This window comes from Enhydra lutris, unplaced genomic scaffold (genome assembly GCF_002288905.1).
Source record: "Enhydra lutris kenyoni isolate GAN:26980312 unplaced genomic scaffold, ASM228890v2 scaffoldscaffold2, whole genome shotgun sequence".
In the NCBI taxonomy this organism is placed as follows: Eukaryota; Metazoa; Chordata; class Mammalia; order Carnivora; family Mustelidae; genus Enhydra; species Enhydra lutris.
In genome coordinates, this window is record NW_019154086.1 from 46,067,269 (window position 1) to 46,091,947 (window position 24,679).

Sequence of the window (24,679 nt, forward strand, 5' to 3'; positions counted from 1 at the left end):
GATTAAGTGTAATGGAAAGAGTCTACTTTACTCCATTACTTCCTTAACTTGAACCAAGAGAAAAAGGGGCCCTGAAGCAGTCTTTCCCAGTCTTGACTGATCATAAGAATCATCTGAGGCACTTGTTAAAAATAGGCATTCCCACCTAGTTTTTGAGGCTTTGGATGTTGAGTGAAGCCAAGGAATGTGCATTTGGAATTAGAGTGACACTACATCCCTGCCCCACCCCCACCCCTTTACAGTTTAAGAACAGGCCCATTTGGGAAAAATTACTATGAAGGATTGGAAGAGCCAAGTTGTCTGAGGCCATATGGTAAACTAATTCAAGTATTAATCAGAAGATATATTGTCCAAAAAATGGGAAATTCTAATTAAACAGGAGAAATGAGAAATTTATTTACAGATTTCCTTTACTGAGCAAGATAATAGAAAAAGGACAAAATGACATGTTTTAACTAAAGATGAAGAAGCCAGTGTAAAAGTGATAGAATCAAACCTGTAGGTGAGACATGTTTTTGGACAGACATTTTAAAAATATTGAAAGGAAAGGTCCTATAAAGAAAACCTAGTGAGAATGGATTAAATGATTTCTAAGATCTTTTAGCTTTGAGGTTTGATGAACTAAATGAAAACAACTGTAATATTCCAGATGCCAGAGCTTGAATTAAGGAGTTCATTTAAGAAATGAAGAGGCACTGTTTAAATTCTGGCATACAGGAAGATGAAGAAAGAAAGTTTTTTTCTCCTTTCAAAGTGAAGAATCCAAGGCATTTATGGTTTTAGATACCAAAAAAACAAGGAGCTAGTTAATTGCTTTAAAAGGTGTCCTCCATGTAAAAATGCTTATCAAAGCCAAGAGAACAGATTTGATCCTCCAGGGAAAGTATGTAGGAAAGACTGACAGGACAGATTTATTGACCCTTAGGGCTAAGAGCTTGTTTCTTGTGGCCATTTCAAGGTTCTTGATTTGGTTCATGGAAAGCCTTTCTTTGGTTCATGGAAAGATCCTGGTTAGGTGGTCCATTTGGGGGATCCTAGAAGTCCTGTGTTCTGACAGCTGCAAAAACAGCTAAGCTTTTCTTCCATGCCTATGATATGTAGGTATTTGCATTTCAGATCTTCTGTCCTTACCTATGTACTATAGACTGCTTGAATTCCCTTGTAGAACCAAATATGGAGGGGGAGGTTCTAGATGCCACTTGAACCATTAAACTTAGGAGATATTAGAAACTTTTTAAAAAAAGATTTCATTTATTCATTTGAGAGAAAGAGAGCAAGACAGCACAAGTGAGGGGTGGGTGCAGCGGGGAGAGGGAGAAGCAGGCTCCTCTCTGAGCAGGGAGCCTGGCTCAGGGCTTGATTTCAGCACCCTGGGATCATGACCTGAGCCAAAGGCAGACCCTTAACCAACTGAGCCACCCAGGCACCCAATATTAAGAACTTTTGTCTTCTGTTTCTCACATCTCCCATTTGTAGCGATGCTGCAGTTATGGTTACGTAGATATACTCTGTTTTACATATCTTGGCATTTCCAGTTGGGTATGTTGCCATTTTTCAAATTAATTATGTGTTATTAATGTGTTTTACTTATAAAGATAGTGCATTGAATTATTGGGCCTGAGTTATTTGTCAAATAAAGGTGATAAATATTGTTTCTGTTCTAGTCCACTCTTCAGTGACATACATTGCTTTCTAGATGACTGGCTGAAATGAATTTCCTTGCAAAATGAATTGACCCATTCTAGAATTGACCTGTGACTTGACCTCATTAGTAGTTTATGTGAAACCAGTTGATAGTCTTTTACAACACTTATTAACAAATAGTTAAAAGGGTAATACAGAAAGGAAAAATGTGTGACACTCCTGTTCTGACTCTGCTTATTCTCTGGTGGAAATGTTAATCAGGAATGAAATAAAAGCATATGATACTGTCACATAAATAGGCAGATCTGTGGAGCAGAATAGAACATCAGTAAATTGACCCAAATAAGTAAATGATCAAGGTAACATTTCATGGCAGCATGGGGGAAGGGGAGCAGATTATTTATTAAAAATAGCCATCTGAGGGGCACCTAGGTGGCTCAGTCAGTTAAGCATCTGCCTTCAGCTCAAGTCATGATCCCAGGGTCCTGCGATTGAGCCCTGCATTGGGAACCCTGCTCAGTGGGGAGACTGCTTCTCCCTCTCCCACTCCCCCTGCTTGTGTTCCATCTTTCTCTGTGTCCCTCTCTGTCAAATAAATAATATCTTAAAAATAGCTATTGGGGGAGGGGTACCTGGATGGCTCAGTCAGTTAAGCTTCTGCCTTCAGCTCACCTCCTGATCTCAGGGTCCTGGGATGGAGCCCCATGTTCAGGAGTCTGCTTGCCCCTCTTCCCTCTGCCCCTTCCTGTGTGCTTGTGCATATGCACACTCTCTCTTTTTCAAATAAATAAGATATATTTGTAAAAGATTTCATTCATTTAAAAAAAAAAAAGATTTCATTCATTTATTTAACAGAGAGTGAGCACAAGCAGGGGGAGCAGCAGAGGGACAGGGAGAAGCAGACTCTCCACAGAGTGTGGAGCCCATGTGGGGCTTGATCCTAGGACCCTGGTATTGTGACCTGAGCTGAAGGCAGATGCATAACTGACTGAGCCACCTAGGTACCCCAATAAATAAAACATATATATATATTTTTTAAAGATTTTATTTATTTATTTGACAGAGAACACACATAGGCAGAGGCAGGCAGAGAGAGAGGGAGGCAGGCTCCCTGCTCAGGGAGCCGGATGTGGGGCTAAATCCCAGGACCCTGGGATCACGACCTGAGCCGAAGGCAGAGGCTTCAACCCACTGAGCCACCCAGGCGCCCCTATAAAACATTTTTTTAAAAAGAGCCATCTGAGGGAAAAATATTGTATGTTTTATTTCTCACATCAAATAAATTCCAGATGTCAAGGATGTTAAATTTTAAATGAAGGCATTAATGTATTATAAGAAAACATGGGGGATGTTTAATACAATCTTAGTATATAACTAAGTTTTTAAAGAACAGTATAGCCAACTGGAAATACCAAACCTGTAAGGTAAGTAAAATGTAACATGTCTGTATATAACATACACCTCTAAGGAGGGAAATAAAGATAAACTTTGTAGTTACTCAGACCTTCATTTTTATTTTTAAACATACTTACAGACCTCTTGTATATGACACAAAAATCACACAGAAAAAGAATTAGTATAAAATTGACTACATTCTTGGGACATTTGGGTGGCTAAGTCAGTTCAGCATCTGACTCTTGATGTCGGTTGTGGTCAGGATCTCAGGGTTGTGGAATTGAGCCCTGCCCTTGGCTCTGTGCTGGGTGTGGAGCCTACTTAGGATTTTCTCTCTCCCTCTGCCCCTGCCCTCCCCACTCTCACTCTCTCTCTAAAAAAAAGAACAAAAAACAAAAAACAACCCCACTACATTTTTTAAAAATACACAAAGAAAATCATATATAAAAGTAAAAGGCAGATGTCAAATTGGGGAAAATATTTGCATCAGGCATAACAAAGAATATACTTATTTTTTCAATATTTAAAGAGAGTCTACTAGTAAAAAAATCACCAGCAGTCAATAGAAAGGTGAGCATATTTTCAGGAAAAATTTAGATGATTTTTAAATAAAACATGTCAGCCTTACTCATTATAATAAATTAGAACCAAAATGAAACAAGAACCGTTTTTAACCTAAAAGTTGACAAAATTTGATTAACACACTGAGTGGTAAGGATATGTAGAAATGGACATTTTTATACATTTTTAAAAAGATTCTTATACATATCTGTATGGAGGGTGAATTAGTGCAATCATTTGGTACAACCAGTATGTGTAAAGACATGGATAATTATTACAGTAGTATTTGTAGTAATAAAGGATTTTATTAATATTTGTAATATTAAAAGCTTTTCTGTTACTAAGGGATTGATAAATAAACATGTAGATCCATAAAAAGTAATACTGTGTGGTTAACAAAGTAGTATTGAGGCAAAACTACATATACAGGTATGGAAAGACATCTAAGATAGATACAGTATTATTAAGTGGGAAAAAAGCAACATGCAAACTGATAGAGTATTCAGCTATATGTGAAGGAAAAAAGGACGTTTATGCATATATGTTTGTTTATATTAGAATCTTTCCGAAAGTTTATATACAACCTGGCACCAGTAGACATCAGTAGGGAAGGGAATAATTAGGTGGTGGCTGGAGATAGAAGGAGACGTAGTTTTCACAATATACTCGTGTTTCATGTGTCTCATGAATTTGTATCGTATGCTTCCATCCAGACATTCATGTATTCATTCATGTATTCATTTTCATGCAACAGTATTTGTTTATGTCTCAGGCAAGGTGTGCTAGGTGCTGGAGATACAACAGTGGATGAGATAATGAAGTGCCCCTGTCCTTACAGAACTTAAATTCTGGGAGTGGGTGGGCTGTGGACAGATAATAATCACCCCAAAGATACAGATGTAGTGGAAAGAAGGGCCATATGCACCCCAATGTTCATAGCAGCAATGTCCACAATTGCTAAACTGTAGAAGGATCCGAGATGCCCTTCAGCAGACAAATGAATAAAGAAGATGTGGTCCCTATACACAGTGGAATATTACTCAGCCATCAGAAAGGAGGAATACTCAACTTTTGCATCAACATGGACAGGACTGGAGGAGATTGTGCCGAGTGAAATAAGTCAAGCAGAGAAAGTCAATCATCATATGCTTTCACTTATTTGTGGAGCATAAGGAATAGCATGGAGGACATTAGGAGAAGGAAAGGAAAAACGAATTGGGGGAAATCAGAGGGGAGATGAACCATGAGAGACTATGGACTCCGAGAAACAAACTGAGGGTTTTGGAGGGGAGAGGATGGGAGGTTAGAAGAACCTGGTGGTGGGTATTAAGGAGGGCACGTATTGCTTGGAGCACTGGGTGTTATACCCAAACAATGAATCTTGGAACACTGCATCAAAAACTAATGATGTGTACTGTATGGTGACTAACATAACATCATAAAAAATTAAAAATTAAGAAAAAAACTATATTTGCACGAGGAGCTAGGGCATTTGAAGGTTCCAAACAGTGAATGTCTGTGTGTGTGTGTGTGTTTAGGCTTGGTCGGAGCATTTTAGATGGTGCTGGCCTCATTTCTTGGGTAGTGGAAAAAACTAGACATCTCATTACAGATTTAGTCCATTCCCATTTCAAATGTAGATGATTGGCCCTTTGTGTATACACTCCTGTAGTCTTGCTGATTTTCTATCTAGCTCTTGGTTCACATTCAGCCTGGAAGGTGCTTTTACTTACAGCCAACACCTAGGGATTACTGGTGAGTTCCCCCTCTTGTCCTTTGTGAAGTGAGAGGTTTAGTGTCTGGTATGTGATTAAAACACGGTTGGTCCTCTTGTCCCTGAGTCTGTGTGGCTGCCTTGGATAAATGTGTGGATGGGTAGTCAGGGCAACTCATCCCCTGGCTGGTTGAGAAGCCTTCATTCTGGAGGACCTAGTTTGGAAGCACATCAAAGGAATGGAAATGGACACAGAGGGGATGAGGACTTTCATAGTGTTGAGAATAAAATAATGTTGAGAATAAAGTATCTAGCAAGATCTCTTCGCAAGCTGGCAGTCTCAGGACTTAGAAAGGCCTTTTGGCTTGGGCAGTGGGAAACCTCCATTGGCTACATCTGGGGGCCAAGTAAGCAAGAGGCCTTCATTCTTCCTTCTAGATTTGGATTTCTCTTGCCTTTTCTATCATGGGAAACACACACACGCACACAAGTGATTTAGGGTTAGAAGATTGGTTCTCCCAGCTGATGATGCATTTGGAAATGGTCATTGGAGCAGTATTCCTTGAAAGAGCTCTTTCTGTACTGACCAGGTCCTAGAGCTTAGTGCCTGTGTGTGACCTGTCTGCTCTTTAGCGTGAAGACATCTCTGTCACCCAGGGGAGGGGGCAAGCTGGTTACCAGTCATGGCATTTAAAACAGCAGGACAAGAACCAAGCACTCAGAATACCACTCAGGAGGGGAAATCAAAATAAAGAAATAAATAAATCATCATCATCACCTAAGCAAGTAAATATTAATAGGCCATATATCATCACATAGAGATAAGTGCTCTGGTAAAGAATCACAGTAAATTAGAAGTGCTTATATAGAATGGTCAGGCATCTGATGTGATGACCAAGCCAGAGACTAGAAGGAAGCTAGGGAATAAGGCAAGTAAATATCTGAGGGAAGAAAGGAAAAGGATTGTATAATCTGTAATTAGCCTCTTAATAGTAAGTATGAAATTGCATAGGTCACTCCCCCCCTCTTTTTTTATTAAGGTATAATTTGCATGTAGTGGAGCCTAACCCCTTTAGCCTAGCATGATATGACTTTGACAAACACCTACACCACCACAAACTAGGTCATTCTCTTAACTATTTAGGGCTGAGGGTTAGCTTTTCCTTTGGAGTGGGACCCTGTATGTGTATGGGATATACCACTATTTCTGATTTGAGATATTTATAATCCCATTAAATAGGTGTACACTTTCTTAGAGTAAGTTATTAATTTGGTTCTTCTAGGACGATGTGACAATAGGCTTGGGTGAAGGTTTTTCCAAAAACGAATTCAGGCCAAAAAAAAATTTTTTTTCCCGGAAAGTCAGTACTGTGAAAAATTAACTTACATTGGCATCATGTAGACAAACCACAGTTATTTCACTGAATTTTTTATTTTAATTGGACATATTGAAGGTGACTAACTGGAACAGGAACCCCTTTAAGAATTATGAGTGAAAGAAATCTTTGGTGTCTAGACAATTATAATGGAAAATAGAAAGATTCTAATTACTCAGAAAATTGAAATAAAATTTTGAGGCAAAATTGTGTGCCTGTGCCAAGATTTGGCTGTTTTTAGCTCTTTTTCCAAGCCAATTCCCCAGGTAGTTGATCTCATTTAGTTAATGCAGAGAATTGCCAAAACCCAAATCCAGGCAGGTCTTTAAATTTTTGTTTTTAATAAATACAACAACTGCCAGGAATTGGCTTCTGGACAGTATCAAGCCCCTGTTGCCAAAGAGCTATGAATTAAGGCCAGGTACTTAGGAAAAATTCTTTACACTTGGTTTGGTTTACTTCTCTTAACCTACCTGAAATGTTGGGATACTGGATGTTTATAACTGATTTAAATATGTCCTTTTGAGTCAAAAAAGTTCTGTTTCTGCTTGAACCTAGTTGATTTGATGAAAGTAAACAATTGTCTAAATGCATGGCTTTTATTTCTGTGTATTATAATTATTGAAATCCAAGAAATCTTGGGTTTCAATTTCTCATCTTATACAAAATTATTGCTTCCAAAGCAGATTTCATTTTTACTAATTATAAAACACAAATACCTCATTTATAGATTTCTATCTTGTTTCAATAGCTGTGACTGAATCTCATGCTATTTCCCTTCCTCCCTCCCTCTCTCTTTTCCCTCCAGAATGGCAGTAACTTTTTAAATTATAAAATATGCATGTTCATAAGATGTTTTTTCAAGTAATGAATAAGTATGAAACAAGTAAAACATTTCCCCAAACTCTTACCAGAGCTAACCTCTCTTACATTTGTTGTTTATCTTGCCATACTTTTTATGCTTTATATAACTTATGAGTATGTAGTTTTTAGGTAAAGGGAGTCATACCAATCATAGCCTCGTAAAATGGGAACATTTTTCCATGGCTAATATGTCCTTACAATTCTGTTTTAGGAACTATGTAATATTCCATCATACACATGTACCAAAAGATGTTTATACATTTAAATTGTTTCTAGGTTTTTGCCTTTATCTATAATGTTGCAGTTCTAGGACATGTATAACTGTTGTTATCTGCTTAGTTTATTAGGATAAATATCCAGCAGAGGAATTGCTGCTGAGAGGGTCTTCCCATTATTGGGAATTAATTGTGATGCTGATGCAGAGGCCAGGGATCAGCTTGTCACTTAGGCAATGGAGAGCAGTTGAAAGGACATTTTGTTGAAATGGAAAGAGACTTTAAAATGTGTATAATTGTTTTTTTTTTTTTTAATTTTATTTTTTATAAACATATAATATATTTTTATCCCCAGGGGTACAGGTCTGTGAATCGCCAGGTTTACACACTTCACAGCACTCACCATAGCACATACCCTCCCCAATGTCCATAATCCCACCCCCCTCAACCCCCCTCCCCCCATTAACCCTCAGTTTGTTTTGTGAGATTAAGAGTCACTTATGGTTTGTCTCCCTCCCAATCCCATAATTGTTTTTAAAGCACTTACTTAAAATGATGTCCTCTAAGAGACCAAACCCATTACTCCTCTTTAGTTACATTGTCGGACTGCCCTCCAAAAAGACCGTCCAATATCCCTCCCACCAACAACGTGTTAGCTGCTTGAGTGCAGGGGATAGTGTCCCTTGCACCAAGTACGCATAAGTGCTTAGCATTAGTACTTAACATCTAGTAGGTGCCAAGTAAGTATTTTGTAAATGTAGCCATTATGCCACATTTTTACCAACTCAGGATGTTATCAGACTTATTAATCTTTATCAGCCTGGTACATGAAATTGTTTCTTTTTGTTAAAAGTGTAATTTTTTTAAAAAAATTAAAATCAAGCATCTTTTCATGTGATTATTGACATTTAGGTTTCTTCATGGCCTCAGCTTATTTTTGTATTGAGGTATTTTTACTGTTATTGACTCAGAAGTGGGAAGTTAAGTAAATAAAAGTTTTTCAGGATAGTAATCTAATGACGTATGTGTTGCAAATTTGTTTACCAAGTCTGAGGTTTGTCTCAAGTATATTAGGTCTTTTGCTATTTAGGAAACATTTATTTTTTGATAGTCCCATCTGTCAGTCTCTTTTCACTTAAGATTTCTAAATGCTATAACATGCTCAGAAGGGCTTCTTCATCCCCAAATTACAAAAACTATTATTACCCTTCTTTTAATACTTTAATGGCTTTAATTTTTTAAAAGATTTTATTAATTTGAGAGAGAGCGTGTGCACGCACATCAGCAGGGGGGAGGGGCAGAGGGAGAAGTAGAGGGAGAGAAGCAGGCTTCCCCGTGAACAGAGAGCTCTATGTAGGACTCCCTCCTAAGATTCTGAGATCATGACCTGAGCCAAAGGCAGATGCTTAACCGACTGAGCCACCCAGGCATTATGTCTTTAATTTTTATGTGTAAATACTTGATCTTTCAGGAATTGATTTTTGTACAAGATGAGAAATTGAAATCCAAGGTTTCTTTTACCCAAGTGGACAGTTTCTTATCTCAGAAACATTTCTTCTGGTGTGCCTTTTTTTTTATTATTATTGAAGTGCAGCAGATGTGCAGTGTTTTATTTTTCAGATATACAACCAAGAACATTTTATTAAGTAATCCGCCCTTTCCCACATTGATTTGAAATGCTGCCTTTACCATATATAACATTTTTGTATGTACAAGAAGTAATTTCTGGACTTTAATTTCTGTTTTGTCACTTTTTTTATTTGCTTCTTAGCAATATCACATTATTTCTGACACTTCAGCTGTGTAATAATTTTGAAATCTAGGTAGGATAAGTTCCCCTCTTCCCTTTTACTCCTTTTTTTAAAAAATTTCTTGGCTGTTCTCTGCCTTTACTCTTCCAGATGCACTTTAGAATCAATTTGTCAAATTTATTAAGTTCCCTCTAAATTCTTTTGGTATTAACTGGCATGGCAGATCTGGGTTTAATGATGTTTTTCATTTTGTTTTGACCTGAGTTTTATATTTTAATTTTCCTCTAGTGTCAGGTTTAAAATCAGAGTCAATCTGTTCCCTAACCTTAATTTGTCTTTTTTGTGTTTCTTGTTCACTGCTTTTTGCTGGTTTTTGATTTTTGCTTTAACAGTTTATCAGAAGTGATTTCATCTTAAACATTCAGCATCACTAAAGTCATTTTTTAAAATCATCTGAGAAGACAAATACCACATGGTTTAACTTACATGTGGAATGTTAAAAAAACTAAATGAACAAAGAAAAGCAGAAACCGATTCATAAGTACAGAGAACAAACCAGTGGTTTCCAGAAGGGAGGAGGTCTGGGGATAGATGAAATAGGTGAAAGGTACTAAGAAGTATAAACTTCTAGTTATAAAATAAGTCACAGGGTTGCAACATACAGCATGGAGAATATTAAGTCAATAATACTGTAATAATGTTGTGTGGTGACAGATAGTAACTGCACTTACCATGATAAGCATTTTGTAATATATGTAACTATCAAATCCCTATGTTGTACTCCTGAAACTAATATAATATATATGTCAGCTGTACTTCAATTAAAAAAAAAAAAAAAATCTGAGAGCCAGACTTTTGCAGGGCTGTGTTTTTCCTCACATGCCTGTCCTGCCTGGGGCTGAGTTGATGGCACATGTCTATCAATTACATAGCTGTTCTCCTTCACCCTAGAATCATAGATAATTATTCTCCAGTTAGGGTGAATTCTTAAATAGGTGAATAACCATATTTGGGAAGTTTGATAATAACTTTTATCTTTAGCACTTGGTAAGATATGTGTGTTATATATAAACAAAAATCAGCTTCATGGTTACAGAGGAAGGAAACTTTATTTGATATCCTGGTTGTTCAAAATAATAAAAGAACTAGCATTTAAATTTATTTCAGACTCAGTATAAGTTATGGTACCAGTTAAAATGTAACAAAAAAATACAGTTTACACCACATTACAGGAAATATGGCATCCAGATTAGAAAAGGTAATAGCTCCAATCTATGCTAATCAGTTTTATACTTCTGTGTGCCTATTCTGTGCCAGGAACTAAACCAGGCGCTAGGATACAAAGCTGAGAGACATAGCCCACTTAAAACTATGTAAATGATAGCTAGAACAAGCAAATGATCATAGGTTTTATGAAAAAGTCAGAAGAAGGGCATCCAGGAACTAGACCACAGAGGCTGGGAACAGCTTGTAAGGGGAGGTGGCACCACACAGAGCAGAGGCTTGGGAGGTAGGGCTGTGGCCCTCTCTATCTCTGGCATGTTGTACACATTCTTTAACTTCATTCTGTCTCAGTATCTAAATGTGTAAAATGGAGACAGTAATAATACATTTTATTCTATTCTCCTAAGCACTAGCAAGATGATGTATATATGGGAAGCCTCTAGAACAGACTCTGGCACACAGTAATGACTTAGAAAATGGTATGGAATGCCATTTTAAATGCTAGGCAGTAAAAGTAGCCCAAGGAGAGAGAGACTTCCAACAGAAGGAAAGGTGTGTGCCAAAACTGGAGTGGTTGAGCTGGGGCCTTTCTGGAATTGCAAAGTATTTAACCTGATTGGAGTGGAGGGAGTAGCTGAAGATGAAGCTGGGAAGGGAGGCAGGGGTGAGATCTGTAGATAGAAGCTGTTGTGCCATGTTGAGGAATCTGAGGGAGGCATTGAAAGTGTTGTGGAATCTTTGAAGGCCTAAAGAAGGGGAGTGTCCAGAACAGTTTTCCCTAGTTGAAAGACTGGTTTGTTACAGATTTGTGGAGGGGCTAGCAAAACTGTTTGAAGTAGCATTTCCAGTTAGAGTGGTAGAGCTCAGCCATGGCTGCACGTTGGAACCTTCTGGAGAACTTTCAGCGGTCTCATGCCCAGGTTCACTCCAGACCAGTTTTATCAGCAGCTCTGCGGGTGGGACTGAGACATTGGTATTTTTTATTGAGTCCCAGATAATTCCATTGCACAGCCACAATAGTGAATCACTGAGTTAGACGGTAAGTGTGTTCGAATCAGATTTGATAACGTTTCAAATTAAACCAAGTGCCAGCAACATAAAGGAGCCAGAGTAAGGAGATAAATAGGATACGGTGGTCAGTTGAACGAGGAGGGGGTTGATTATTTCTGGACTGGGTCACTGGGATGGTAATGATCATCTATCAAGATTCAATCATATACCAAGAACATGAAGGAGAAACAGATTTGGCTATTAGACCTTGTTGAGTGTGGGTATTGAGGGAAAATGATACAGGGCAAATGGGCAGAAAGAAACTGAAGGGGAGGAGCTGATGGTACAGTTGAAAACCCAGGAGACAGTAGATAATTGATAAGTGAGACCCCTGAGAAGATAGGATTTGTAGAGACATGAAAGAAATCATTTATATGAGAATTTCCACTCAGAGAAAAAAGTAAAAATAGGTGAGGGTGCAGACAGGTTCACAGGTCAGGGAAGAGAAGCTATAGTATAGCCTGATGGCCTGATTTCCTCACTGAAGGAAATAGGAGTATTTGCTGAGAATCAGGTGAGAGGTAGGGTTTAAGGAGTCTGGGCAAGTGCTTGGAGATTCAAGGGGGCCATCTGAGAAGGAGGGGTCTTGTCCTGCTCTTAAATGCTGTCTTTCCCCCTAGAGTTTCAGTATTGAATCTCTTTCACATACTTTCTGGGTAATCTTCTTTGTTACATTAGATTATTAAGAAAAACATTGATAAACTGAAGTTTGTCCAGAGTGGTTAAGTAGTTGACACAGTTCAGAAAGTTATCAGTTAACGTTTCATTTCTGGGGTAGCACTTAGCTACCTTAATTTCAAATTTAAAGTGTTGATATCACTTGAAAACACTGTGCACATCTCACTGTTTTCAGTGTCACTAGGTAGCATCATATTTTTTTCTAAATACCAACTCATTTGCAAGCATGTTAATTCTTAGTGTAAATACTTTCTATTATACTATAAATTCTAATAGATACTTTAGTTCCTATCTACTTCATACTTTTTTTGGTTCTATGATGTCTGATAAAGATCTAACTAGATTTCTCAACTCTGAAATAAACTATGATTTGCACTCTGTATTCTCTAAATAGATTTTCCTCTAAAAACCCACTAAAAGTTTAGTAATTAATTGTCAGGCAGAGTGAACCATTTATTTTACAGTTTTCCTATTTAGCAGAACTAATTGTATTCCCTACAAAAAAGCAATCATTAGAATGGCTTTTCCGTAAGGCTTCTTGTTTTAACTTAATTATTAAAATAATTATAAATTACTGAAACAAAACTGGGGTTAGGACCATGAATGTATAGATAGAAGGGGACCTTGATATTGCAGGACATTAACCTAATATTTTTATATCATTTCAGGTAACATTTCATTTGTTGCATTTCCAGTTTCCAGCACCAACTCACCAACAAAGATTTTACCAAAAACCTTAGGACCAATAAATGTGAATGTTGGACCCCAAATGGTAAGAAAACCATCAAATCTTAGAATTTGACATTTTGCTCAGGCAAGACTAATTTAAAAGATAATTGTACTAAAGATGCTGAACAAAAATTCCAGTTCACTTCTTATGCACTTTTTTAAGAAGTTTTGTTTTCAACAGAATGTATCTGATTAAGTCTTGAGAAAAAGAAAGGCGGTTGTGCTCTTCATTGTTTAATTTTCATGTAATTGAGTCTGGATTCTGGATATGTAATATCAAGGTTTTTGCTTGCTCCCTATGGTAGGCTTCTCTTGTTTTTAGTTTGATTAAATTGATTAGAAATCTGTTATGTTTTATGTTCTCCTCTTTTTTTCCTTATAAAATAACCTTTACTGCCCTAAGCTGTGTACTCTCATAAATATTGAATATGACCCAGCAGTTAATCTATATCCAGCGCTATCAATCTTTAGCAGTAGAAATAATGAATGAAAAGTGGAAAATATTTAACTGTTTCTCTGGAGGCATTCCATTAATCATGCTAGAGCTTGAAGTATATAACACTTTCAGAAAAGCCTTACTTTTAAACAAAGTGACATGCAATTACCCTGAAAACTATACTTAATTTAATGGTCTCAGCCACCTTTAGCAAAAGTTTGTAAATGCTTGAACAGTAACTCTTCATTGTTAGTGCTCATGTGGTCTCATCTATAGAGCAGGAAGGATAAATTTTGCCCGTGATACTCAGTACTGTGGACTCTGTTAAATGCAGAATTATTTAAGCAAAAAATGTATCTTAACATACTTAGTGGCTTCAGCAAATCTTCAAGAGTTTAAGACATTCAAGACATGACATTTTTCTTGATCACTTGAGGACTGTTAATTACCTACAGGATTCAAACTAAAGATCTCTCACAATTTACTGTAACTATGTGAAGAATGTAGTCTAGCTCCAAACCTCATGGGGACTTAAGTTCAGATAAGTGTCCCCATTTCAAGGTAGTTCAGGGTATATTTCAAACATTTACTAAGCTTTTGCTTCTCACCAGCCACTGAAAAGTAGGTGTAAATGAGATAAGGCACCTGACTTTAAAGTCTGTATTTTGAAATGTGATTATATAAACACCAAAATTAAATAAACATCCCTGAACTCTTAGAGTTTCTCCCTCACAGTCCTCTGTTTCGAGAGACTGTTTTCTGTCAGTATTTTAGGGATACTGCTATGGCTCAAATTCTTTTGGAAACAGTTTTTCTTTCTGTTGTCAATTTGAGCTACCGTGCATGCAGTTACTGTTATACCTCAGTTCTGACAATGATAAAGTAGTCTTGTACTCTACTTACCTCATCACTACAAACCTCAGAAACAGCAAAAGAAAGGTCAGAAGAAGGAAGGGAGATTTGGGGTTCCTCTTTAAACCAGACCTTAATTTGTGTCTTAATACTGAGGTGCTTTTTCCAGTTCTCAGTTCTTAGACAGAAATGAGAGCTTTCTTTTTGACTTCCTAATTGTTGTAGAATCCCAGTTAGAGCCATTTCTCTCTTCTTTTGTTTATTTCTTTTGAATAGTGTCCCCTCACCTTCACTCTCTCATCCGTGATTTAAAAGCATTTTTTTTTAAGTTGGAAAACCCTTGAATAAAACCTTTTTCTTTTTTAAAACCTGCTTCTCTTCTGTTGTCTTTCTCTATTTGCCCTATCAATTTCACGTCTCTAGCCAAGTCTTAATGGTAGATAGAAATTTCAAAAAGTCTTTAAAAAAAAAGGTTGTTTTCTGTGTTTATAGTAACTAGTTTAATGTAACTGTTTTAGTTTGGAATACTTGCTCTATACTTAAAGGTATCTTGTCATATAATCTCATAACCATCTTTATTAAAGATGGTTAAAAAGTACATGTTTCTTATAGTAAAACTAAAATTTTGTGAAATAATAAACTCCTTTAATGTAATACTTTATAATTACATAGATTCTTTTTCCCTTTAGAATACAGAAGCTCTTGGGGCGCCTCGGTGGCTCAGTGGGTTAAAGCCTCTGCCTTCAGCTCAGGTCATGATCCCAGAGTCCTGGGATTGAGCCTCGCATCGGGCTCTCTGCTCGGAGGGAGCCTGCTTCCCTTCCTCTCTCTGCCTGCCTCTCTGCCTGCTTGTGATCTCTATCAAATAAATAAATAAAATCTTTAAAAAAAAAAAAAAGGAATACAGAAGCTCTCTTGGCTTTGCTTGCTTGCTTGCTTTCTAATTGAAGTATCATTGACACAGAATGTTACATTAGTTTCAGGTATACAGCAAAGTGATTGGACAGCTCTGTACTTCATGCTGTTCACCACCAGTGTAGCTACCATACAAGGCTGTAACAATTTCTTGGCTATTCTTACTGTAGATGGCAGTAGTATGTAAGATATATTGATTGAAGGCAGAAAACCTTCAGAATGAGGTTCAATTACTGTATGATTTTCATAGCCCAGCTGTAATCCATTGTCAAAAAACTGCATGATTACATTTAAATTAAGGATTTCTTTGGGGTGGGGGAAGGTAAGTGCCGGAATTTAAAATAAATGTTCACTTTCCTTATCAGATAAACTGAATATAGTAATTACCTCTAATTTACCTCTAATTTCAATTTGGAATTTCAAAATTAAGGTTCAGTTTTATAAAACACATCTGACTCATCACCTATATAATTTTCCTGTATTCAGTGGTTGATCAAGTTCTGTTGGCTTTTCTTTGATTTTATTTAAGGTTCACTGTCATTGTCCTAATTTAGGAACTCATTGCATCTCACATGAACTTCTAACTTGTCTTTGTAGTTGAAGTATATCATCCCTCCAGTTTGTTCATTCAGGAAATGTTTATTGAGGATTTCTGCTATTGAGGGCGTAGCAGGCACTAGGCTAAGGGAAAAGAACAGAATATTGCTAATCACCGTCAGCAAAGCTCACAAAGCACAGCTCAGCAAAGAATGTCAGGTGACATTCTGACATTGAGGAAGAAAAAATAAACCAGAACATAGCAGTTCATTTCCAAAGCCTTTCTCAGTAATAATAACCAGTTTTTTCCTATGTCCTATTTCCCTTCCTCTCATCTTTTTTTTTTCTACAAAGCCCTTTAAATCAGGTAAACTGAGCCTGTAGGCTACTAATAACAGATACAGAAAAAGAACTTAGTAATAATACTGCACAAATAATGCAGTCTGTCTCAAGGGTAAGTTTGGATGATTAGAATTGCTTTGTGGAGACTCCTGTTCTAGAAATAGAGTAGACCAGAGACTGATCAAATACTCAGATTTTCCTTCTTAAGCTTCACCCTCAAGGTCAGCATGTTATAGGACATACAAACATGTGATGTAGTGATTGGTAAGAACTATGTCCTTTATTATTGTTTTTTAAGATTTAATTATTTATTTGACATGGATCACAAGTAGGCAGAGAGGCAGGCAGAGAAAGAGGAAGCAGGCTCCCTGCTGAGCAGAGAGCCCGAAATGGCCCTGGGATCATGACCCGAGCCAAGGCAGAGGCTTTAACCTACTGAGCCACCCAGGCGCCCCAGAACTATGTCCTTTATATTGCATTTTCTTACTGGATTTTATGTAGTCCTTCTGGCATATTAATGAACAGAGAAGCTACTTTTTTCATTTTAAGAGCTGGGGCTTCTGTCTCAGTTCATCAAATATTTCTTGTGCCTTTCCTGTGAATATCTCCTAGCTCTGTGCTAGGCTCTGCAAACATTTGATCTACCCTTAAAGATTTTCACTGAAATGGAGGTGCAGAGGTAGGATGGATGTGTAGAAGGGTAGGAGATACAAACCTATTATCTAGTATTCATATTTCCTCATGAGGTAAGCTTCTAAATTCCTCATTTAATAGTCCCTGGAATATTGTGGAGAATCAGAATTCTCCAGATATCTATCAGTGTTTATTGTCTTTTTTTTTTTTAACTATAGAATTAACTTACTAAAATTATTTCCTAGGCATTTGTATATAGTAATATCTCCCTAGCTCCAAATTGGCAAAATGCCATACACAAACGGAGGTAACTAATGTTCATAAGTATTTGGTAAATGAATAAATGTTGATGCAGCTTTGATAATGAAGGCCAAACTAAGTTTGAAATGCAAATGAATCCTTCCCATTGTTCCTTATGGAGCAAATTAGCAACTAACTTAATGACTGGAATTAGAACTGCCTGCAGAAACAGGTTTCATTTGATCAGGGCTACAAAAATTAGTATTTTGACCTACATCAGACAGTAGAAATAGAACTATTTCTTTGAAGATCTGTCATTTAAAAATTGTGTGTAGCTCACATAGATGCTTTTCTCTCTTAATTGGTACTTAAACAAAACCTTGCTGTTATGGAAATTTTCAAAAGTATACGAAAATGGAATCTCTTCCCTTTAGGAGATCTGAAGCTCTGGGGTTGCCCAGTTGAGGGCAGTCCTGTGCCTCAGGGTTGGAAAGAAAAAAAGAGAGAGAGAGAGAGAGAATCCCTGTGTGCCCAGCAGCTCATTCTTCAACAGTAACCAACGTGGGGCCAATGCTGTTGCATTAATACCCCTACTACTGGAGCCTGCCCTTACTTTTATGGCAAAAGTACTTATAAAGATATTAGTAGAATGCTAAATTGTCTTTTGTACTAATTATTATAAACATTTTTGGAAAAAACATGGTCTATTTATTAGTGAAGTCCTGGACAGCAATTTGGTAGCACCTATCAAGAAGCTTTTTGAAAAGTCTATATCCTTTAGTTCCATTACCTTTCTAGAGTCTGTTCTTAGGAAATAGATACTAAGGCCAAAATCGTTGTCCAAAAATGTTCATCACAGCATTGCTTATAATAATGGATAATTGAATATCCATATATAGCTAACAGGAGGGGATAACAAATCCACATGATAAAATGTTTCACTATCTTCAAAATTTCTGTGAAGAATATTTATTGACATGAAATGCTCTTGAAAAAAGAAGATAAAATTGCATTTGTTACAATAATCCAAATTGTATGATGCCTTTGTGTATATTTTGGACATGAAGGTCTGATTTACCCTTGCCCTAGTTTGGGTACCTCAAGTTCAACTGCAGTTGGGTTCTGTAATTTCAAAGACAGCTTTCTGGTTTTTTTTAATTTTTAAAACATTGTTAGTTGCCACCTTAATCCTTCCAAATTGCTGTTCATTTGCTGAAACCTGTATTGTGACCTCATGGCAGTATTCAATTACTAATGCTTTAAGATCATAGAATATAAGTGAGTGAAAGCTTATGTTTTAGATGATTGCTATTAAGTGCGTTTTTGGCAGTGAGTTTTCCTCCTTATATGTAGCTTAGCAGTCAACATGATTTTCTGCCTATATGCATTTCTTAATAACTAAGAATGTTATTTTCTGTGTCCTAACTTTATAGATTATAAGCACACCACAGAGACTAACCAGTTCAGGAAGTGTTCTGATTGGGAGTCCATATACCCCTGCACCAGCAATGGTTACTCAGACACACATAGCAGAAGCTACCGGCTGGGTCCCAGGGTAAGAGTGTTGTTGCAAGTTACCATTTTTAAAACTTTTTCTGAAACTATGATCTTTTTCTCTCACTGTGTTGTCTTCCATTCTTGTTTTATGTTAGCCTAGTCCTTAGAAACTAATGTGTTGCCTTTAAAACTACCTATTTTAATTTCACTTTATGTCTTAGATATAAATCATTCATGGAGCAACCATTTTTAGGTAGAGAAAAACAATACAGTAATTTGTACCAGAATCTTCTGATCTTTCAGCTCTGAAAAAGGACTACTTTTTTTGTGATTATGACATTTAACTGCTTTGGAGATGCAAATTCTATATTTTATATTGTTTTAACAAACTTAAGAAAAGAGTTGCATGTTGAATGTTGGCTCAGAATTTCCCCCTGTGAATTTTTGTTTCCTTAAACATCAGAAAAGGAACTAGGAAAAAGAGGCCAAAAATATTAAAAATTTTACTGAGTTTTTCTCTTGATCCTTTTCAAACACTGGACAATTAAATCAGTATCCCTTGTGCTCCTCATTTACCACTTTTAGTATCAAACTTTCAGATGTTTCATTTCTGCCTGTAAAATACCCTTACCCAGCCTTTCTCTGCTCCTTATCATTTGAGCCTTTCATCTTTCCATAAGAGAAAATGCGTAAGATAAAGGATTCAAACCTTATTTGTTTACTTGAGAAGTCATTTCCGTGGTGGCCTACTATACTGGTAGTTGTGTCTTTGACTTATGATTGTGAGTTCTAGCAAGCAGACAGTAAATCTTGGTTGTGTAAGAGCTTTCTTATTTCCAAGATGTTAAATGAATTGATGAAATAATCCTGGCAAAGTGTTTCAAGCCATTTACATGTTCATGTGTATACATACATGCACATGCACACACACATTAGAGACAGAAGAGTTTCATATGTATACGTATTTTTTCACTATCAAAGGAGATGAAATGACGCAGTCACCTATAATTCCATGGCCTTTATTCAGTCCTTATCCCACATAGGATCTGAAAGTTACCTTGGATTTCTGCATAGCCTTGAGAGTTTATAACATGAAAGCCAAACCCATGCCAGGTGTGTTGGCCCACTTTGGAGATGACCGGGTTTGGATATTTTCAGCCCCAGCAGGGCTTTATATATTGGGGGTGGAATGATTGCTCCGTCATTCCATAGTGACTAATACTCTTCTGTGCCTTTTCTAAGTCTGCAATATTTTTCTTCCGTTTTCATTGAGCTCATTTCAGACTGTGTTGTTATATTGTGATCTTTTTGGTCCTGTGGTAAAATTTATTATGTTGTGATTTCTCAGTCCTATGATAAAACGTATCTTTTCTATTTGTTAGATTTTGTGTTTGGATGTATTTGCTGTGGAATTAGACAGGTTACAATAAATTATTCGTGAAATAAAATTGTGTTTAAATATCTGTTCTTTTTATGCTATCTTTTTTTTTTTTCTTTTTAGTGATAGAAAACGAGCTAGAGAATTTATAGATTCTGATTTTTCAGAAAGGTGAGTATAAGTGTTAAGTATTTTGTTTGGGAGATGCTACTGTGTAGAGAGGAGTTTTCTGTCCAGATTGTTGTAGTTTATAATTAGAGCTATTTTTCTTTGCATAACTTTAACTTCATTTAGTTTCTGTCTTTATTTCATGTCTTACTAAGTGTTCTACTTCACTTATCATTACGTATATTCATTATATTTAATGGTTCCAAAATTGGCTCTTGGTAGTCTGTCCTTTAGCCCTCCCTCTCCTCTTGGAAGATGAATATACCACATTACCTCAGCATGCCCAAACTTTTTAAAAACAAGTTTTATTGAACACATTTAAAGATTATAAGTTCTCACTTATTTCTTAACTATTATATTGAATACAGTATAATCTTTCCTTAGACTATTAAGACAGTCTTCTCAGTGTGCATCAGAATCAGCTTTGGAGTGTTGAATGCAGTATGAATGTCTACCAAGTCAGAAACTCCAGGGTTAAAAACATAGGGTCGTTATTTGAACTTAAAGTTCAGTGTGCCGTGGAAGCCACTAGATGAGGTACCGTATTAATGTTGCACTATGTTCTTTAAAAATTTATTTATTTGAGAGAGAGCAAGCACATGTGCACACATTGGGGGGACAGACAGGAGAGAAACAGACTTTCCACTGAGAGCGAGCCCATTACAGGGGTTACATGACCCCAAGATCATGACCTGAGCTGAAATCAAGAGTCAGACATTTAACTGACTGAGCCACCCAGGAGTCCCAAAGTTGTAATTATAAAACTTTGCCAGCTACGCTTTTTTAATTTTATTTTTGATTCTAAGATTTTTTTAACCCCTTCTTCCAATGGTATTTTAATCTCCTTTTTTTTGTTAGGTCATCTGCTCTCAGTATAATAAATAGTTTTCTGTCTTTTCTGTTTTCTAGTTTGCTACCTCTGATTTGCACTGAGAAACTAGATGGCCAAATGTATTAGAATTCAGCCTGAAATAAAATCAAAAGGACTATGAGTGAGGACCTTGAGGCTATATAATAAAAAATGTGTGTTTTCTTGCATACGCACCAGCTGAACTTTAGTTCCTTTGTGGCATCTGTTGCTTGCTTCTTGGTTTGTAACTGTTTAGAACAGATAAAATCATGTCTGAGGAAATGCTGTATCACAATAGAGATATAGAGCAAAGTGTTCTTTCTCTTTAATGGAAACTACTCTTTCCAAATCCTGCTGGTCTTTTTTTGCATTTATCTTCAGAAAGGGCAGAAATACAAGTTTGTGCAAATGTATTTAGCAATATTTAAGGCCTTAAAATGGCGCTATTCATTAGTTATGATTGGTGGCACTTATGTACTGCAAACAGTATAAAAAACAAGATTCTCTTTACACTCACTTCATAAGAGAGACCTCTAAAGATCACATACAGAAGTGCCAGATTAAATTTGTTGGCATAAACGTTGATTTGGCTTTCCTAGTGATTTTTATTCTTTTTATTTTTTTAATATAACTTTACTATAGTGAATCCTAGCCCCCAACTCCCGCAATCGGGTCTACTACATCTGATTTTCTTTTGGTTGTTGTTGTTTTTACAAATTGTTTATTTTCCTCCAAATGCATTTTTCTATAATGCTATGAAACGTCTTTGTTTCCCTTCTTCTAGTTGTTTTTGTTTGTTTGTTTCCATTCTCCCTTCTCTCAAACATAGACTGATCTTTAGCTCTTTAGTGTCCTATATGTTGATTTAGTGTATCATATGGAAGTATTTGTATTCATTTTCTTCAGGGATTTATACATCAATATGTTGATGTATTCATAACTGATATAAATTATAACTGACTTATACATCAATATATATGAGGCTTTTTATCCTCATCTTACTACTTGAAGTACAACTTTAAGTATGTCTTACATAGCTGTTCCTTTGTCAAGATCATTTGTGAGAGCAAGTCATTTTCTGAAGAAATTTTGTTTGGTGGGTGAAGGATCCATTGAGGGATTCTCATGAATTTTATCCCCTGTATTCTGATCCACTGGACTTCTTTTCAAAGAGCTTGTAGAAGAAGGTATGAAAATCCTCCTTTTGGTCTGGTCTGGAGTTTCAATCCTGAAAGATGTTTGTTCACTTTCTCTTTCCTCCTTTGGACAGAATGTGGTGGTGTCTTCTACATGCATCTCTTCCAGATACATGTGATTTTCCTTTTGGGACCTCTGCTGTGGGAAGAAGGTCCGGGGTGCCCCAGAGGCAGTGATGGCAGTCTGTGGGTGTTTTTCTCTGTTCCTGTCTTACATGAATAAGATGTAGCACAGTGGTGGTATATTCTTCCTTTGTGCTCATGTAATCTTAATATCTTTCTGTTGGTGGAAAGTTAAAACTCCACTTATTTATAATAAACTGATAATTTGTAATTAGCTAATATAATTTAAACTATAATAAGCTAATAAACTCAGTATAGTTAATACCTGTATTGCTTCAGTGATGTTTAGGAAATTTTCATTCAGCAAACGTTCTGAATATCTCTTAACTGTTATGTTCTAAGTATTGAAGAGAATTATAAACAAGATAGGTAAGTCTGCCCTTAAGAGAGCTTCTCTTGTGTGTGTGGGAGTAATATATAAGATTATTTTTAGATTATAATAGATGGATACAAAAAAATAAGAAAGGTGATGGCAACTACCTTGGAGAAGGCCTCCTAAGAAGGTGATATTTAAGAGCAAAGAAGCAGTCATGTAAATAGCTTAGATGACATGGATGAGCCAGGGATTCTGGGCAGAGGGAACAGCAAATGTAAATAAAGCTCCCAAATGAGGAACTAGATTGATGTATTTGGGAAAAGTGAGAAAGGCAAAGAGTAAGATGAGGGTGGAGAGGTAGGCAGGAGTCAGATCATGATGAAAGGCCTTGTAGGTCCTGGTAGGGAGATGGGTTCCTTTTCTAAGGAGAATTTTTTTTTTTTTAAAGATTTTATTTATTTATTTGTTTGACAGAGAGAGAGAGAGAGGGAGAGAGAGAATAGCAGAGGGAGAGGGAAAAGCAGACTCCCTGCTGAGCAGGGAGCCTGACTGGGGGCTTGATCCCAGGACCCCAGAATCATGACCTGAGCTGAAGGCAGACACGCAATCGACTGAGCCACGTAGGCACCCTCTAAGGGAGATTTTAAGCAGAGAAATGGCATCGTCTAAGTCACACTGACTGCTGAGGGATAAATGGATTCTAAGGAGACAAGAACAGAAGCAGGATAATCAGAAGATTATTGCAGGGGACAGGGGGCCCTGCAGTGGAAATGGGAAAAAATGGATAAATGATGGCGGTAGAACCAACAAGATTTATTGATAGATTGAAGGAAGGAAGAGGAGAAATAAAGGATGGCTCTTGGTTTTTTGTATGAACAGCTGGGTGACTGATTATGCCCTTTACATTTACTGTGGTTCAGAGTGCATTTGGGAAGGAATTTTGTTTTGATATGAAGTTTATTAGTTATCTAAGTGATGTTATCACTAGTATATAAGTAGTATCATCAGCATGTAAATGGTCACAAGCCTGAATGATATAACCCAGGGAGGGAGAGAGTGAAGATCCATAAGGAATAAACATTTATTTCCCATTTCAATCCTGGATTGATGGATATTGATGAATGCAACATTGATGGATATATACTTCAGGAAAGTAGAGAGTTTTTCCCTAAATTATTTTACTGAATTACCAAATTAAATTATTTTGCTGATTTAGCTGTTTCTAGTTGGCTCATTTAAATGGGAAATAAAGTTTTTATTATATATAATTCCTTATCTGAATAGATTTTTTTAATAACTTCTACTTGGGATATGCATTTTTATACTACAAATTATTTTTGTAAGTAAAAATAAGTTTATATTGGGAAAATATATAAAGACAGTGGCCATAGGTTCTAGTTTAGTGCATGGAAATTCTTTGGGTACAATTCTTTTGAATACTTCAAATGAAATTATTAATAAAAGTTAACATGTATTTCAAACTATACCAATTAGGTTTTTTTTCTAAATTTTTAAAAATTTCTCAATTTGGCTTTATTTGGTAAAGAATACTTCCTACTTTATTTATGGACTAATAAAGATCATAGCATTTATACCCCATGGCCATATTTTGGTGTTATTTGGAAAGAGGGTCTTGATGTTTCAAAGAGCTTGATTCTAAGAAAAGATTTAAGATTTAGATAGTAAGCTTCCAGTTTAAGGTGATAGACTGAATACTGTGTTTACACCCCCAAACCCTAAAATCCTATTGGAATTTTCATGTAAAAAATAGTAAAAGGAAATAAATTTCTCAAAGTGCTATAAAAAGTGGTAGAGATATAGATTTTCCAAGTACAAGATGAAAGCCTACGTGACTATAATGAAGAACAAGTGGTAGTAGAGAAATCTACATCCCAAAATATGCATAGGAAAAGTCAGAATTGGAAATGGAAGCTATTCTCCCCTATTCTGACTGATAATGGAGAAGCTCTAGGCTTAGAGGTGACAAGTATAAAA

The 24,679-nt window shown here is 36.5% G+C and overlaps 1 protein-coding gene across 2 annotated transcripts in view; it reads left to right on the forward strand.

Annotated features, from left to right (window-relative positions):
- LOC111150558 (transcription factor Dp-2) overlaps nucleotides 1–24,679 on the forward strand; it is a 115,227-nt gene that overhangs the window by 58,776 nt on the left and 31,772 nt on the right. For both annotated transcript variants that reach the window (XM_022508054.1, XM_022508049.1), the window contains exons 3-5: nucleotides 13,141–13,244; nucleotides 18,590–18,711; nucleotides 20,155–20,202. In XM_022508054.1, coding sequence (XP_022363762.1) covers nucleotides 13,141–13,244; nucleotides 18,590–18,711; nucleotides 20,155–20,202 — 274 coding nt within the window. The remainder of the gene's footprint in view (nucleotides 1–13,140; nucleotides 13,245–18,589; nucleotides 18,712–20,154; nucleotides 20,203–24,679) is intronic.